The sequence below is a fragment of the Xenopus tropicalis genome, chromosome 1 (genome assembly GCF_000004195.4).
Source record: "Xenopus tropicalis strain Nigerian chromosome 1, UCB_Xtro_10.0, whole genome shotgun sequence".
Classification (NCBI taxonomy): domain Eukaryota; kingdom Metazoa; phylum Chordata; class Amphibia; order Anura; family Pipidae; genus Xenopus; species Xenopus tropicalis.
Window position 1 is genome coordinate 23,845,195 of NC_030677.2, and position 17,773 is coordinate 23,862,967.

The window sequence follows — 17,773 nt, forward strand, 5'->3', positions numbered from 1 at the left end:
ACAAAATCTATATCAGAAATACAATATGCAAAAGTTTGGAGGATATGTACCAAATACAAGGAAATTAAGTGAAAATACATTCAGTTTATATGTAGTTTATTGAAAATGGACAATCTTTGGACTCTAATTATATATATATATGTAAACAAAAAAATGTAAACTTAAAAAAAGCCTGAGATATTAAACCTCGCACAGAAAACAATAAACACTCATTAAACATCTGCCATATTGATGGGAAATGTACTGTATATACTGCTAATGTATTGCTGTGAGAGTGTTTCTTGGGCTTCAGTGTTTTAGTAACGGAACCTAAAAATACAATTCTTTTTGCATTCGTCAAGTAATGTTTATATTGTCGCTGGACATATTAGCGTTCTTGCATTGCAGCCGACCAGTAATAAATAAGCCCCTGTGTCTGTTGGTAATCTGTTGGATTATGTAGGTAGGGTACCAAGTAACTAAATCTGCTACCTTTTATCTACATGATGTGGTCTGCGTGTCTCTAATAATAGGCCAGTAGTATTGTTAATGCCAGTATTAATGAGCTCAAATACTTATTTATTGATACACAGGAACTGGTAGTTTAACCAACAACAGGGTCAGACTGGGGTGTACGTGGCTCAACAGGGCTGCCACCTAAGGGGCCCCCCACACTCCCCAAGGGCTCCCTATATCTCATAATTACCTAGAATAACTATAATTACCTAGCACCAATGCTTCCTGCCAGGGATCAGTTTTGGGTCAGCAGGACCCACTGGGTTTTTTTCCCAGTGTCCCACTGGCCAGTTCTGGCCCTGACCATTAAACACTGCAGCCTTCAAATGTAATGTTAAGCACGCATTTGGCATTGGTCAGGCAGCCAGTCAAGAGATCACTGGGCAGTGAGACAAGTAGGCTATATATTGGCCCACCATGGGCAATATTTTCAGCAAATTCATTGGAGTCTATGGGCATCTTTTTCTCTGCGTTTGTTTTTCCCACACCAATGGAGTCAATGGGAGTTCCCCTAGTCAAATGCATTGGGGTGGGTGCTCTTTTCAGTGTAAAAAAATGTATTTTTTTGGGTAAGAAAATGCGTGGAAAATTTCTAAATAATTAGTTTTCTGCTGCAACAAAATGTATGACACAAATGCTATTTTCTGCATTTTAGAGACAGCCTGCCTCACTGAAAAAAATCTATTGCCCTAGAGTCTGTCCTATGTGGCCTATTCCAAAAATCTGGGCCTGATTCATGAACATTAGAGGGGTCATTTAGTTGTGCCCCAAATGCAAGTGCTAGAGCAGCAAGAAGTGTAAAATTGTGTATATGGTATAAAATTATATCATGTATATAATATATATGAAAGTATAAAATTATACTGGGTAATGACTGTAGATTTATGTACATTAGTGATGCAGCCCTTCAGCTGTTATGGAACTGGGAGTTGTTTCAACAATAGCCGGAGGGTCATAGTTTGTGCACAGATGCTTCAAAACAACAAATTCATAAATGCTGCCTTCTTATTGGTTGCTATGGGTAATAGGCCTGGGGCAAACTGTGAACATGCTGCAACATTCCCCTGATCATCTCAGATGGAGCCCATGGTCCCAAAACCATCAGGTTGCTTTCTAAAGGTGAGAATGAATATTATTTACCAAAGTAGTAATAATTTCATCAAAGTGCCTTGTTGAAAAGACATAGATAGTGGACTCACTCCCTGTGGACTCACAACTGCAACATCTACTATGGCTAATATTGTTCATTATGAAGGCTGAGAAAACATTTTTTTACCAAATAATATTAAATTAGAAATATGTCTACATTAAGTTGGAAAAACAAGATCCAGTTGTGGTGGAGCAAAGAGGGCTAATCTGATCTTTAACTCGCAGGAGCGCTGACTTTATTTTCTATGGCTTGTTAATGACTATATCCAAAGGAGAACAGAGATAAGAAGCTGGCAGGGAGACCTGGGACATTTGAACAATTTTTCCCTTGACCTGAAGGCCAACAATAGGATCATAATAGGTGCCTAGGCAGACCCATTTGAGCAAGGACTGCACTGACTGGTCAATAACATCCTATCCAATGGGATTTTCCAATCTGATATATGGACAAGTTTTAGCCACATATCGGTCAGACATGAGTTTTGCTTCATAAGCTACCAACTTGTTCTGAATGGGCAGTTCATGTCTATGCTTTGGCATAAGACATAAGACCATCCATGGTCTCTGCTGCTTAACAAACACCAGCAGAGACCATGGATGTTGCTGCCATTGGGGAAAAGGAGTACTGTGTGAAACTGGCTTCAGTTATTTCTAGCTTGCTTCTACTAGGACCAAACTACATGAGATGGATAATTCTGAGCATACACCAGAGGGTTAAGTACTAATTTTTGATTCATTACTTTAAAAAAAAATGGGTCCGGATCTGGAGAGCAAACTTGGAGAATAAGGTAGAAGATTTAGAAATCTGAATCCATTATCCTGCCAGAGATTTACTCCATGACAAAGTGGCACTATGGTAAGTGCCCACACATCCTGCAACCCTCTGATTCCATGCCTGGTCCAGACAACTGTGCCCTCCCTGTTGGGTCCCTTCTATGTTGGCATGGATAGTATGCTCAGATCAGCACTAAAGAATGTTCTTCTGGGGGGCGCTAACACTGGGCTAGAACTTTTTGAGAAAGTGCCGAGCCACCCCACCTTAGTTTTGTAGTGCAACATTTTGGATTCAGGTTTTGGTTGAGTTTGAACCTAGAAACAAGGAATGCATATATATACAGTATATAAATATGTATATATAAGCAACGAGGGACCATAAAATGGTAAAAAGCAAAAGTGTGACCTTTGGTTATGACAACTTTCCATAATAGAACTGAAGATGATGATGATGTGTTCCTCTGATGAAGGATCAAGGTACTGATATCACAGCAGCGCTGGAGTGCCTTAGCTCGGTCTGTGCAAACAGTAGTCATTCTCTGTATCGAGGGAGCTGTTATAGCCTGACGAAGGGTAAAGTTCTCTTTTTAATACTCTGTTAACAATGTTCAGCAGAACATTCTTGTACTGTTGGCGCAGAAGGGAATATACAAAAGGGTCGGACGCAGCTTTGCTGTATGCAAGGCACTTACTTACAATGCCCCAGTAGCGGTTTATTTTTACAAAGGGAAGAAGTTCTATTAACCTGGAAGAGAAGAGAAAGGGTTAGAAATCGGTTTTGAATAAATATATTAGTTGGTAGTTTGCATTTTTCATTAAAAAGCACCTTAATTAAGCCCTTCCTGTGCATACAGGACCTATGGTTTAAAAGCTCACAATATTAGGGATGCACCAAATCCACTGGGGGTCAGTTACAAACACTGGGCAAATTTGCACCTGGGCTGTTACTCGTGGCAACCAATCAGATGATTGCTTTCAGTCTTCAACCTGCAGCTGGTTGGAAAAATCTCACCACTAATCACTAATTGGTTGCTATGTGTTACTACCCTGGTGCAAATTTGCCCAGTGTTTATAAATGAGCCCCACAATTTTGGCATTCAGCCGAGCCCTGAATCCTTCATTAAAGATTTAGATGAATACCGAACCAAATTCTAATTTGTATATATTCTACGTTGGGGATCATTAGACTATAGAAAGGGTTAAACTTCTGTGTTTATATATTCTTAACCCCCTATATAGATCTGTATATATCTATATATAGGGAGATAAGTATTTATTGACTTCATTTTTGTTTTTCCTTGAGAAAGGTCACATATAAGTGTGACCGAAACGTTGGGAATTTAAATAACATCTTATTGATCTTTTTGCACAAGTTTTCATATATCAACCTCTTTGAGTGAATGAGTGAGCGAGTAAGTGAATGAGTGAGTGAGTGAATGAGTGAGTGAGTGAGTAAGTGAGTGAGTGAATGAGTGAGTGAATGAGTGAGTGAATAACTATGTTCCACTAACTGAATAGAAAGCAATGGATAGCTGTAGGCATCAATATTCATCCATTCTATGTGACCAGTAGGAAAACACCCCCTGGGGAGTCTCCATCATAAAATATACAGTAATTATAGTTCTATAGATTCCAATGAATCCATAATGATCTGGGATTGAGCCCTTTAGGGCATGTCACCGCTGCTTGTGGTTTCTATGTAACTATTGTAGGTTTTCAAAGCCAAGATAAAAGAAGAGATGAGAGGCCAGCCAAAACAGACTAAGCACTTAGAAGCATTTTAAAGCATTTGAGCATTTAAAGAGGAGGAATCCAGAGACTTTTTTTTGTATGAAATTATCATTAATATACAACATAGCCCCTAATATAGCTTTAATTATTATCATATCATTGACATATAACATCATATGCCGGCAGCCCTATGTTTATGCAAGACACAGTTCTTTCCACTCCATTAAATTACCAAGAAAGCACTTAATATTCACTCCAGTTCAATTATATCTAGAATTTAGCCAAATAATTAATTATTTTATTTTTTATTACTTGTGTTTTCCTCTAGCAGCTCTCTAATTTGGAATTTTAGCAGCTATCTGGTTGCTAGCAATCAATTATACTAGCAACCAGTTGGTGGTTTAAATGAGAAACAGAAATATGAATGGGAGAGAGTCAGGATAGAAAGATAAGTGGTAGAAATTAACAATAAAATTGTAGCCTTAAAGAGGAATAGTTTTATGGCTGCCGGGGTCAGTGACCCCCATTTGAGACCCAGGAAGAAGCAGAAATAAAATGTCTCTTTAATGTGCCCTAAAATAGACATTATATAGATAGATACATTAGCTAGATAGACAGATGATATATAGATAGCTGATAGATAGATAGATAGATGATATATAGATAGATGATATATAGATAGCTGATAGATAGATAGATAGATAGATAGCAGATAGATAGAAAGATGATAGATAGATAGATAGATAGATAGATAGATAGATAGATAGATAGATAGATAGATAGATAGCTGATAGATAGAAAGATCGATAGCAGATAGATAGAAAGATGATAGAGAGACAGACAGACAGGTGATGATAGATAGATAGATAGAGAGATAGATAGATAGTAAATAGGTAGATAGATAGATATATAGATAGCTGATAGATAGAAAGATAGATAGCAGATAAATAGAAAGATGATAGAGAGACAGACAGACAGGTGATGATAGATAGATAGATAGATAGATAGATAGATAGAGATAGATAGTAAATAGGTAGATAGATATATAGATAGCTGATAGATAGAAAGATAGATAGCAGATAAATAGAAAGATGATAGAGAGACAGACAGACAGGTGATGATAGATAGATAGATAGTAAATAGGTAGATAGATAGATATATAGATAGCTGATAGATAGAAAGATAGATAGAAAGATGATAGAGAGACAGACAGGTGATGATAGATAGATAGTAAATAGGTAGATAGATAGAAAGATAGATAGTAAATAGGTAGATAGATAGATAGATATAGATGGATATAGATAGGTAGATAGATAGCTGACAGATAGATAGATAGATATAGATGGATATAGATAGATAGATAGCTGACAGATAGATAGATAGTTAGATAGATAGATGATAGATAGAGTTAGATAGATAGATAGATGATAGATAGATAGTTAGATAGATAGATAGATAGATAGATAGCTGATAGGAAGATGATAGATCCTTTCCTACATGGTTTGGATTCTGTTTATGACCGTGGCATATTCAAATGATTGTTATAATCTCTGAACCCACAACATATAGACATGAAGAAGTAATCAGACTATTAAAGAAATTGCTGGTTAAAAAAAACAGCACATACAGATACAGTTGAGCCCTTACAAAACCTCCTACAAGCTGACCCAGAGCAGCGCTACCTAAGGGGAGTCCCGTTGGCCCTCGGAACCGCTCCAGGTCCCTATAGTCTCTGTATGGCACCAGGCTCGGACTGGCCCACCGGTGGGCCCCTCTATCGCTGCAGATAAGGCCCCAACTATCGCTGCAGATAAGGCCCCCACTATCGCTGCAGAAAAGACCCCCACTATCGCTGCAGATAAGGCCCCACCAATCACCGAACCTTTCAGGGCCCTGGCCCTACGCTCCCACTTCCGCGTCTGCTGCAAGCCTGTCTCCCAATGCGCGATGACGTCACTTGCGTGCGTCCTTTGCGCTGGAGACAGGCGCTGGTGAGGGAGTGAGGGAGCGGCTGCTGGCTTGGAGTACTTTGAAGGAGAAGGACTTCTGCTTGCTGCAGGCTGGACAGGGAAGACTGGGCCTTGGGATTTCTTTGTGCAGTTCTGAAAAAGTGGATTTCTTGCTGCTGGTTTGATTTGGTGAGTTAACATGCTGGGGATATATTGGATTTCTTGCTGCTGGTTTGATTTGGTGAGTTAACATGCTGGGGGGGACATTTTGGATTTCTTGCTGCTGGTTTGATTTGGTGAGTTAACATGCTGGGGGGGGACATTTTGGATTTCTTGCTGCTGCTGGTTTGATTTGGTGAGTTAACATGCTGGGGGGGGGACATTTTGGATTTCTTGCTGCTGCTGGTTTGATTTGGTGAGTTAACATGCTGGGGGGGGACATTTTGGATTTCTTGCTGCTGCTGGTTTGATTTGGTGAGTTAACATGCTGGGGGGGGACATTTTGGATTTCTTGCTGCTGCTGGTTTGATTTGGTGAGTTAACATGCTGGGGGGGGGGATATATTGGATTTCTTGCTGCTGCTGGTTTGATTTGGTGAGTTAACATGCTGGGGGGGGGGATATATTGGATTTCTTGCTGCTGCTGGTTTGATTTGGTGAGTTAACATGCTGGGGGGGGGATATATTGGATTTCTTGCTGCTGCTGGTTTGATTTGGTGAGTTAACATGCTGGGGGGGGGGATATATTGGATTTCTTGCTGCTGCTGGTTTGATTTGGTGAGTTTACATGCTGGGGGGGGGGATATTGGATTTCTTGCTGCTGCTGGTTTGATTTGGTGAGTTAACATGCTGGGGGGGGGGGATATATTGGATTTCTTGCTGCTGCTGGTTTGATTTGGTGAGTTAACATGTTGGGGGGGGGGATATTTTGGATTTCTTGCTGCTGCTGGTTTGATTTGGTGAGTTAACATGCTGGGGGGGGATATTTTGGATTTCTTGCTGCTGCTGCTCCTTTGGTGAGTTAACATGCTGGGGGGGTATATCTTGGATCAGGGTCGGACCCGACCCTTGCAGCGCTCCCCCTCCCGACTACTCCTCCCCTGACGCGTCAAATTTACGCGCTCAGAGGACGTCGGGAGGGCGCCCTGCGGGGGGGGTTGGGGGGCCCCTGCGGGGGGGTTAGGGGACGCGTCTGGCTGGGGGCACCTGCAGGGCCCCTGGGGCAGGAGTCCTGGTGGGCCCTTCACCCCCCAGTCCGACCCTGTATGGCACCATTGCTCCAATGCACTCCAGACCCTTGTTGTTTAACATGCTGGATATCTGTCCCCCAGAGAGATACCATACGGAAACACTTCTTCCAAGAAGTTCTGATAGTTATGTGAAACAGACTTCCAGCAGATGTGGTAGGGAAGAGAAGTTCAATGAGGCATGCAACAACTGAAACCCATATACGTATAAGCACCGGGGGCAGAACCAAGGGGCCACAAGGTTGTCTTTTAGGGTTATAGAAACCTGTTCCTTTAGTATCAAGTATAACCTCAGCCTGATATTCTCTCTGCTGCAAAAGTGGGTCATGTAATGAGTTCGACTGTATATGCTTACATACACAGCAATACTCTATCAAATACAGGAGAACAGCCATTCAGGTATGGCAACACTTGCTGCCTGTACCTGCCTTGTATAAACAACAAAATATTGTGTAAAAAAAATTCTTTCCTTCCATTCCAAGTTACCATGGGCATGCCATTAAACACAATAGTCATGATGGTAGGTGCAAAATACCAAAAACACCCACAGACTGCCATGTTTTTGCACTTTGCACCCTACCTTCCACGCTAAATGCATTCCTGCAGTCTCTCTTTTTCGGAGCATTGAGACCTATTGTTGCCCATTGTTGCCCCCATGAATACAGGATGGGCTGCATTTTGTAGCACTGTATTCATGAGGGCCACTGTATTCATGGTGGGAGGGACCTCAGTGCCCCGCCCCCCAGCCACCTACCAGTCCCCTTACCTTACATGCCCAAGTTAGTAAATGACACCCGATGGCCGCTGATATGCCCAAGAGCTGAAGAACTCATTGTGCATTTAATTTCCTACCAGTATTAGAATCATGGGCATTTTAATTAACCAAATTTTAAATAAAAATAATAGTTCTGCCGGGAAACAGAGTTTTACATTCATTAAATTCAGAAGCATTTTATGTCTCAAGCTTCAGATGCTCCAACCAGCAAAGGCACCCTGTTCCCCAGAAGCAGCACCGAAGCTTTATGGTGACGTTCACCTTCAGAATAACCTTTAGCGCAATGTAGAATACGGAATTCTGGGACATTATGTCTTTTTTATTTTATTCTTTGTGGGTTTTGTATTAACTTGTACAGCTCTCTAGTCTGGAATGTATCTGCTTGCTGGAAGATGAATAGGAGAGACCCTGAACAGAAAGTAACAGAAAATAATAAGATCAAGCCATATGATAAATCTAATGAATCTCATGTCTGGTTGCCAGGTGTCGCTGACCCTAGCAGTCATGTTACAAATTCAACTCACAGAGAGAGTAGAAATAATTGGAAATAATAATAAGACACACAAGAATTCTGAATACAGGTATGGGATCCGTTATCCAGAAACCCGTTATCCAGAAAGTTACGAATTACGGAAAGGCCGTCTCCCATAGACTCCATTATAAGCAAATAATTCACGTTTTTAAAAGTGATTTCCTTTTTCTCTGTAATAATAAAACAGTACCTGTACTTGATCCCAACTAAGATATAATTACCCCTTATTGGGGCAGAACAGTCCTATTGGGTTTATTTAATGGTTAAATGATTCCCTTTTCTCTGTAATAATAAAACAGTACCTGTACTTGATCCCAACTAAGATATAATTACCCCTTATTGGGGGCAGAACAGCCCTATTGGGTTTATTTAATGGTTAAATGATTCCCTTTTCTCTGTAATAATAAAACAGTACCTGTACTTGATCCCAACTAAGATATAATTACCCCTTATTGGGGGCAGAACAGCCCTATTGGGTTTATTTCATGGTTAAATGATTCCCTTTTCTCTGTAATAATAAAACAGTACCTGTACTTGATCCCAACTAAGATATAATTACCCCTTATTGGAGGCAAAACAGCCCTATTGGGTTTATTTCATGGTTAAATGATTGCCCTTTCTCTGTAATAATAAAACAGTACCTGTACTTGATCCCAACTAAGATATAATTACCCCTTATTGGGGCAGAACAGTCCTATTGGGTTTATTTCATGGTTAAATGATTGCCCTTTCTCTGTAATAATAAAACAGTACCTGTACTTGATCCCAACTAAGATATAATTACCCCTTATTGGGGGCAGAACAGCCCTATTGGGTTTATTTCATGGTTAAATGATTCCCTTTTCTCTGTAATAATAAAACAGTACCTGTACTTGATCCCAACTAAGATATAATTACCCCTTATTGGAGGCAAAACAAGCCTGTTGGGTTTATTCAATATTTAAATGATTTTTAGCAGACTTGTTATGGAGATCTAAATTACAGAAAGGCCCCTTATCCGGAAAACCCCAGGTCCCGAGCATTCTGGATAACAGGTCCCATACCTGTATTGCCTTAGGAAAGATATAGAGAAAACAGTAATCTGTACGGTATCGCTTTGCGAAACGGCAAAAAATATGAAACACATTGAAGTTAATGGGCATTTTTTTGTGGCTACCGTGACAGCCATTGGAGTCTATGGGCATTTTTTTTACCCAATGAAAAATTTTGCTCATAACAAGTAGAAAGAGCTGTAATTTAAATTGCTGTATGTGAGATAAGTGTGTGGGGCCCACTCCCCAGTCCGACACCCCCACCCCAGCTGCCCGGTTCTGGAAGTGCGTTAGTTATATAGATATAAGGGATCTGAATAATTATCTGTTTGAAATAGAATGTTTACTTTCAAACTAATGAGGAATATGCTCATTGTCATGGGTACCAGTCTTGTAGTGGGAATATGTTTATAAGAGGTATGCTACAGGATTCTATATGTAGATCCAAATTACGGAAAGACCCCTTATCCGGAAAACCCAGAAACAGATTCTATTTAATCTGTTTATTTATTGCAAGGAGGGGTGGAGAGCAACTGCTTACGGTTCGAAATCATGTACATGTAAAAAAAAATCTATGGCATTGGCGTTAAATGGTATGTTGTGTCAGGGGAAATACTTGATAGTATCCCTTTCATACATATACTATATTTATAGTCTATTGCCATTATGATGTCATTATAGATTTTGTAATTACACGGCAACTAAATCCCATAGCAAACCAAGGTATTACAAGGTCAGAGATATAAGGAAACATGTGTATCAGCCATTCAGCCATCAGTCTAACAATATCTAGAACAGGAAATGTGCTTTCACCCCAGATATTCCATCTCATTGACCTTCAGGCTGGGCTTTCAGGTGTATAGGAGGGGAAAATCAAGCTGAGCCCTCCATGCCACCTACCCACACACTCAGGCAGGGGCAACTTCACTGCTTCATTTTCCTTGATACAGGGATTTTGTGCCATCAACTCTATGTTACAGACGTTCACATGACCAACCGTACTCTGCATTTCAGAAATACATAATAAAGAGTCTAGAGCTTAGGATAAATTGCTTTGTGGACTTTTTTTTACTTTTTAACCAATATCACCATGTAAATGTAGATGTTACACATTTTTATATAAGGTGTGTAAGGGGGTCACTAAAGTTGTTTTGGGGTAATTGCAGGTTTAACCACTAGATGGTAGTATTGAGGTTAAGGTTAAGTTAGGTTAAGTAGCTTTAGTGGTAGTTTTAGAGTCTGGTCACTAGGGAAGCTAGAGAGAAGGGAAGAAGTTCTAGAAGGGTGTGGTATACAAATGAGAGTAGGACAGGGTGTGGCTGTCTATGGCCAATGGGAAACATTTGCAGCAGAAAGCCTTGGGGTCGGAGGGCATCAGAGACAGAAGGAAGCCACCAGGTGCAAAGGGTTTTAGTGAGCTGCTTCAAGCTGATGCCCGAGAGGCTGTTCAGAGGGACCCAAGAGCATGTGGCAAGTCTGTTACCATTGAGCTAAGCCTCTGATAGGGAGTGTGGCGTCCCCCTGAGGAAAGGGACTGTAGGCTGAAGGTGGAAGTGGGGAACAAACAGACATACCCCCCAACAATTTATAAATGTAAAGAGGGACAAAAAAAAAGTGTGGCGTAAATTTGCAGACCACACCCATTTTTGTGACCACACCCCCTAAATACCACTCCCATTTGCTCCTATCTCTGGGGGTTTGGGGGTCTTGTTATATGTGTTATTACAGTTTTGCTAAAAATGGTGAAATTGCCTTTTAAGCTCATTTCCCCCAAGAGACCTGAGCTTATTAGTTACAGTTGTATATGTACAGTGCATATGTAACTTGTTAACTGTTCTGGGCTCTCTGCCAAAAGCTACTTTTTTAATTAAATTTGAGAAACATTGCATCTTTTTAGCATTCAGTGCAGGAGATCAAAGGAAAATGGGGGATTTTTCAGTAAGAATCTGGGACTGTGGGCTGAGATCGGGATTGTCTTACAAAAAACGGGACAGTTGGGAGGTAAAACATTGTATGTGTTGCAACTCCCTGCACCCTTGTGTTTCATAGTGTAGGTGACGTAATCAAGAGGGGGTTACTGCCTACAGATGTGCCTCACCAAAGGCACCAGTTCATTTATTTTAAACATCTATCTCTATGCCTCTCTTGCCTATGGCTTTATCTAAATGTGGCCCCCCTGATATGAACATCACTAAGCCTGTTGGTAGGACCTTATCCTTCCATCCCCCCCCCCCCCCCATCCCCAACTCCCACATACAGGTATCGCTGCCAGTTACACTATCTGCCTGAGGTAGCGCTGCTCTGGATTATCTTCTAAGGGTTTTACTGTATCTGTATGTGCTGTTCCTTTAGCCAACAGTGAACAACAAGTTCTTTAGGTGCTTTTGTAGTTTAATGACTTCACTGTGCCTATATTTTTGGGGTTCAGGGGTTATAACCAACATTCAAATACTCCACAGTCCTAGGGAGAATCCATTCAAGGTTGGAAAGAGTTTCTTTCCTAATGTTAATGTTTCTTAATGTTACTATAGAACAAGTGTTTTGTCATAGTAATACAGCAAAATCCCAAGGACAATATCTATCTATCTATCTATCTATCTATCTATCTATCTATCATCTATCTATCATCTATCGATCATCATCTTTCTTTCTATCTATCATCTTTCTTTCTATAATACAGTATCTACAGGGTCATATTGGAGTGTGCAGGGCCCACCGGGGCTGCTACCCCAGGGTTCCCCACATCCTCTCAGGGGCCCATGGCATGGTTCCCACAACCCCCCAGGGACCCCTGCTGCCTGACCAACCCTCGCCCCCTAAGCGCACATGCATTATATCTATCATTTGCATGATTATCTATCTATCATCTATCTATAATCGATCTATCTATCCATCATCTATCTATCTCTCTATTTATTTTTCTCTTTATCATATATCTAGCTATCTACTATCTATCTCTCTTTTTATTTTGCTCTCTATCTATCTATCTATCTATCTATTTTTCTCTTTACCATCTATCTATGTATATATCTATCTATTTACTATCTCTCTCCATTTCCTTTTTTATCTGTCTATCTTTTTTTTATCTATCTATCAATCATCTATCTATCAATCATCTATCTATCAATCATCTATCTATCAATCATCTATCTATCAATCATCTATCTATCAATCATCTATCTATCTATCTATCTATCTATCTATCTATCTATCTATCTATCTATCTATCTATCTATCATCTCTCTATATATCTTTCTATCTACTATCTATCTATCATCTTTCTATCTATCTATCATCTACCATCTATCTCTCTATTTATTTTTTACTTTTTCATCTATCTATCTATCTATATATCTATCTATCCATATATCATCTCGGATTCTGCAGATCCATTGCTTTCTTTAAAGTAATTATGGTGCCTTTAGAAGTGATTGACGTAACCCATTAGAGTTGCAGAAGGGCCGGGGATGCTGCTTTTCTCACAATCCCTTGTTTTGTATCCCCGTCCCAGAGCTGCAGACATGAACGTGTGGGTACAAAGAGCAGATGTCTGTATGTCCCTAATGGCCGAGGCCTGCTCATGCTCTAGCCCATCAATGTGCCATACTGACCTGGTGACAACATAAGGCGCAAAGCACACCACAAATGATCCTATAAAAACACTGATTTTCTTTGTCGCCCGCTGTCGTCTCCTTTTCTGCTCGCTGAGACATCTCTGCTTCACGCTGCAAAGTAAATTTGCCGTAAGATTAAAGGGTAAATCTGCTCAGGATAAAACCGTCATCTGGGCTCCTTCCAGCAGTTGAAGCTATTAATCAATTTCCTGCGGCTACAAGACTGCGAGACTTTTATCTGGCAAATCATTTCTGTGCCTTCTGTGCCAATAAACAAGCATGGAGCCAGCAAGACATGCCATTAATAATGGGAGGGAGCGTTAGACTCGAATAGGAGCCCTTTTTTGTACATGGAGCTATGAAGAGATCAGAATGTAGGCAATACATAATTAACAATGCGCTATCCAGTCACTTTTAAGTAACTTCAGTAATGATTAATTATCAGCAGCCTAAAGGGGAGGCAGGGCAAGGCATACGTGTGTGGGGAGGAAGGAATTTCCTTTTCATCATTCCATATTTGAAAATGATTAAATGCAAATATTTGGGTAAAACTTACAAGGATTTTAGTCCTTGGGGTTTATATGTGAAAACAAGGTCAGCTCCATCTCTCCATGGTTGGCATGTGAAGCTCTTACCCCACTAGGCAACTGGTCACTGTCGGGGTGCTATAAATGGCACGGCTTATTAAGGTCAAACGTTTCGCGGTTCTAAAAAGATTAACCCTTTAATGCAATTACATGCGTCTGCAGCGAGGGTATCCCCCACTGACAGCCCCTGGGGATTATAATTCCATTTTCCTAATAATATTGTAGAGAATGCAGGGTTTTAACTGATCTGCAGATAGAATCTGTACATTACCTTTGAAAATAATCTATATTATTTTTACTGTTTTAATACATGAGGGGCGTCATCAGTTAACTTAATTAACCGCATTAACGACATGAAATGAATTGCTTAAAAATAATGAACACAGTCAGTACATTTGGTATCTCCATATTGTGATCCTATCAAGTTGCTGGATGTAATGAATAGATGGCTGCATGATATCACTAATATATATATATGCAGGTATGGGATTCATTATCCAGAAACTTTGCATTACAGAAAGGCCATATCCCATAGACTCAATTATAAGCAAATAATTCTAATTTTTAAAAATAATTTACCTTTCTCTGTAATAATAATACAGAACCTTGTACTTAATTCTTATTGGAGGCAAAACAATCCTATTGGGTTTAATTAATGTTTAAATGATTTTTAGTAAGGAGATCCATATTATGGTATGAATAGAAACCCCTAGGTCCCGAGCATTCTGAATAAAAGGTCCTATACCTGTTTATATAAAAGAGCAATTTCATCAAGCCGAGGGCTAAGACTCCCCTCCCCTTGCAGTCCATCATGTCTATGAGCCCCACTAAGCTTGTAGCAAAACTGCAGCTAAATTAAAGCATTGTCATAATATTCATTCATGTTTGCTGCATGCAGAGGAGCAAGAGCGCACCCTATATATTGCCCTCTGTTAGGGCCCCACATCCATTGCCCTAAGCCTCCCTAGGGGCCAGCCCCTTCTATTAGGAAGCTCTATAGTAAATAGAGATCTAACTACTAAATATTCACTTCTTAAGTCAACGTCTTGTTGTAAAGATAGACTCACAAGTTTCACACCCTGACTATGCTATACAGGTATTGGATCCGTTATCCAGAAACCTGTTATCCAGAAAGTTACGAATCATGGAAAGTCCATCTCCCATAGACTTAAGAAGTCTATGGGAGATATGGGAGATAAGAAATACATTCTAAGTTTCTCTGTAATAATAAAACAGTACCTGTACTTGATCCCAACTAAGATATAATTACCCCTTATTGGGGGCAGAACAGCCCTATTGGGTTTATTTAATGGTTAAATGATTCCCTTTTCTCTGTAATAATAAAACAGTACCTGTACTTGATCCCAACTAAGATATAATTACCCCTTATTGGGGGCAGAACAGCCCTATTGGGTTTATTTAATGGTTAAATGATTCCCTTTTCTCTGTAATAATAAAACAGTACCTGTACTTGATCCCAACTAAGATATAATTACCCCTTATTGGGGGCAGAACAGCCCTATTGGGTTTATTTAATGGTTAAATGATTCCCTTTTCTCTGTAATAATAAAACAGTACCTGTACTTGATCCCAACTAAGATATAATTACCCCTTATTGGGGGCAGAACAGCCCTATTGGGTTTATTTCATGTTTAAATGATTCCCTTTTCTCTGTAATAATAAAACAGTACCTGTACTTGATCCCAACTAAGATATAATTACCCCTTATTGGGGGCAGAACAGCCCTATTGGGTTTATTTCATGGTTAAATGATTCCCTTTTCTCTGTAATAATAAAACAGTACCTGTACTTGATCCCAACTAAGATATAATTACCCCTTATTGGGGGCAGAACAGCCCTATTGGGTTTATTTCATGGTTAAATGATTCCCTTTTCTCTGTAATAATAAAACAGTACCTGTACTTGATCCCAACTAAGATATAATTACCCCTTATTGGGGGCAGAACAGCCCTATTGGGTTTATTTCATGGTTAAATGATTCCCTTTTCTCTGTAATAATAAAACAGTACCTGTACTTGATCCCAACTAAGATATAATTACCCCTTATTGGGGCAGAATAGCCCTATTGGATTTATTTAATATTTAATCAGACTTTAGATGTCTCTTATCTGGAAAACTCCAGGTTCTGAGCATTCTGGATAACAGGTCCCATACCTGTATTCCAACTACAGCTATACCCAAGCTTATTAATATCATTTGCTATTCTGTCGCTAGGATGCATATGATAACCATGCAGCTGAAGTTGATAAATCTTTCATGGCTCCCTATTACATCCCTCCCTGGCTCTGCCTTCTTCTTCCTCGTCGTTTGCACATTTTGACACAGTTAAGAACACAATACAGGCGAATGAAAGATCACATTACCTGGGGTGGAGGTCAACTAGCAAAACAAGCGTTTGCATGGTAATTATATCTATCCTCCTGCAATGGAACCGCGCCACCTTTAACACCTTTAAATATGTAAAACATAAAATAAGCAGAGAGAGCATGAAAGTGGCAGCATGGAACACGATGGTAAATACCATAAACCTCCGCGTGTCAGCCTCTTCCTGGGCATGCAAAGTGCAAGAAGCGTACATGCTACTGTAGTCTAACCAAGAGAAGAAGTAAGAGACCAAAGGAAAGGTGAGCGAATGGAGCCAGGAATAGCCCATCATAAGCGCAGCATCTTTATACCTCATCTTGCTGGTGTAACTTAAAGGGAACACTACAGCAATCCACTTATCTATGCTGAGAGCCGCCATGCTTAGCATGGTGTTAGAAGTCAGAAAAGTTTCCAGGAAGCCCACGGCTTGGCACAGGCTCTCGCCAAAGGGCTGTTGGTGCTTGACGATAGCCAGGAAAGTGGAAGGCATGTTTAGGATAGTCAGAAGCAAGTTGCAGAGAGATAAATTTACCAGGAATATCCCAGAGACCTGTTTGCGGATCTCGGTGCTGTACAAGAAGCAAATCACCACCAGGAGGTTGGCAAGTAAGGACACGATGAGCACCGCAATCAGGAAAATTGCCAGCAGAACCTCTGCCGGGTTCATTTCTTAATGTGTATCCATGAGCCCCATGTGCAGAGCAGAGAGAGTGCGGCTGAAGGCTGAGAGTGGCCCCCTACATGCTGTCAGCGGAGTTGTACCCCCAGGGGTTGGCCACACAAGGAGTAGCTCTCCAGCAATGGGATAAGGTTGCTGTCCAGGGTTCTGGAAGTAGAGTGAGTGGCAGGCATGCCAGCAAGGAGCCACATGGAACCCAGGGAGCTGATAGTGTTCCCTCTCACAGCACCGCTGCCCCCGGCATTCTGTGGCACAGCAGCACTCAGAGAAGCACACACAGCAGCATACAGAGCAGCACTCAGAGCAGCGGCTTCCCGGGACGGGCTGAGAGAGGCTGTTAGTGTGAGGGAGAAAATAAGGAGCAGGTGTGGTTGGGAGTCTGTGCCTTGTGTGCTACTGTATGGGATCAGCAGGCTGGGAGGGGCCTGGGCTCCGCAACTGCAACAGGAGATGCTGGGTCCTAGTTCTTATTCACCAACTCACTGTGTCCTCTTCTTATCCATCTCTGTATATTCATGTACCCCCATGTAGATCTGTATGTATTATTTGCTTATCTATCTATCATCTATCTATCATCATCTATCTATTTATCTATCTATAATCATCATCTATCTAGCTATCATCTATGTATGTATGTATATCTTTATTTATAAAGCGCTACGTATGTACGCAGCGCTGTACAGTACAATACATTAATACAAACAGGGGGTTATTAAGATAATAATAGATAAATACAAAGTATAACAATAAATACAAGATACAGTTGCAATAAGTTAAGAGTCAAAGACACAAGAAGATTGAGGTCCCTGCCCCGTAGAGCTTACAA

The 17,773-nt window shown here is 40.5% G+C and overlaps 1 protein-coding gene and 1 long non-coding RNA gene across 2 annotated transcripts in view; one reads left to right on the plus strand and one right to left on the minus strand.

Annotated features, from left to right (window-relative positions):
- Positions 1–79: 79 nt before the first annotated feature.
- gpr78 (G protein-coupled receptor 78) lies at positions 80–17,325 on the minus strand. Its single transcript, NM_001102723.1, is given in 3 exon segments — positions 80–3,163; positions 13,294–13,407; positions 16,268–17,325. Coding segments are annotated over 3 exon segments (1,020 nt in total). The 5' UTR covers positions 16,936–17,325; the 3' UTR covers positions 80–2,925.
- Positions 6,032–17,773, plus strand: part of LOC116408437 — a 182,812-nt gene continuing 171,070 nt past the window's right edge. Inside the window, exon 1 of the long non-coding RNA XR_004220927.1 lies at positions 6,032–6,287. This is a non-coding gene — a long non-coding RNA (uncharacterized LOC116408437). The remainder of the gene's footprint in view (positions 6,288–17,773) is intronic.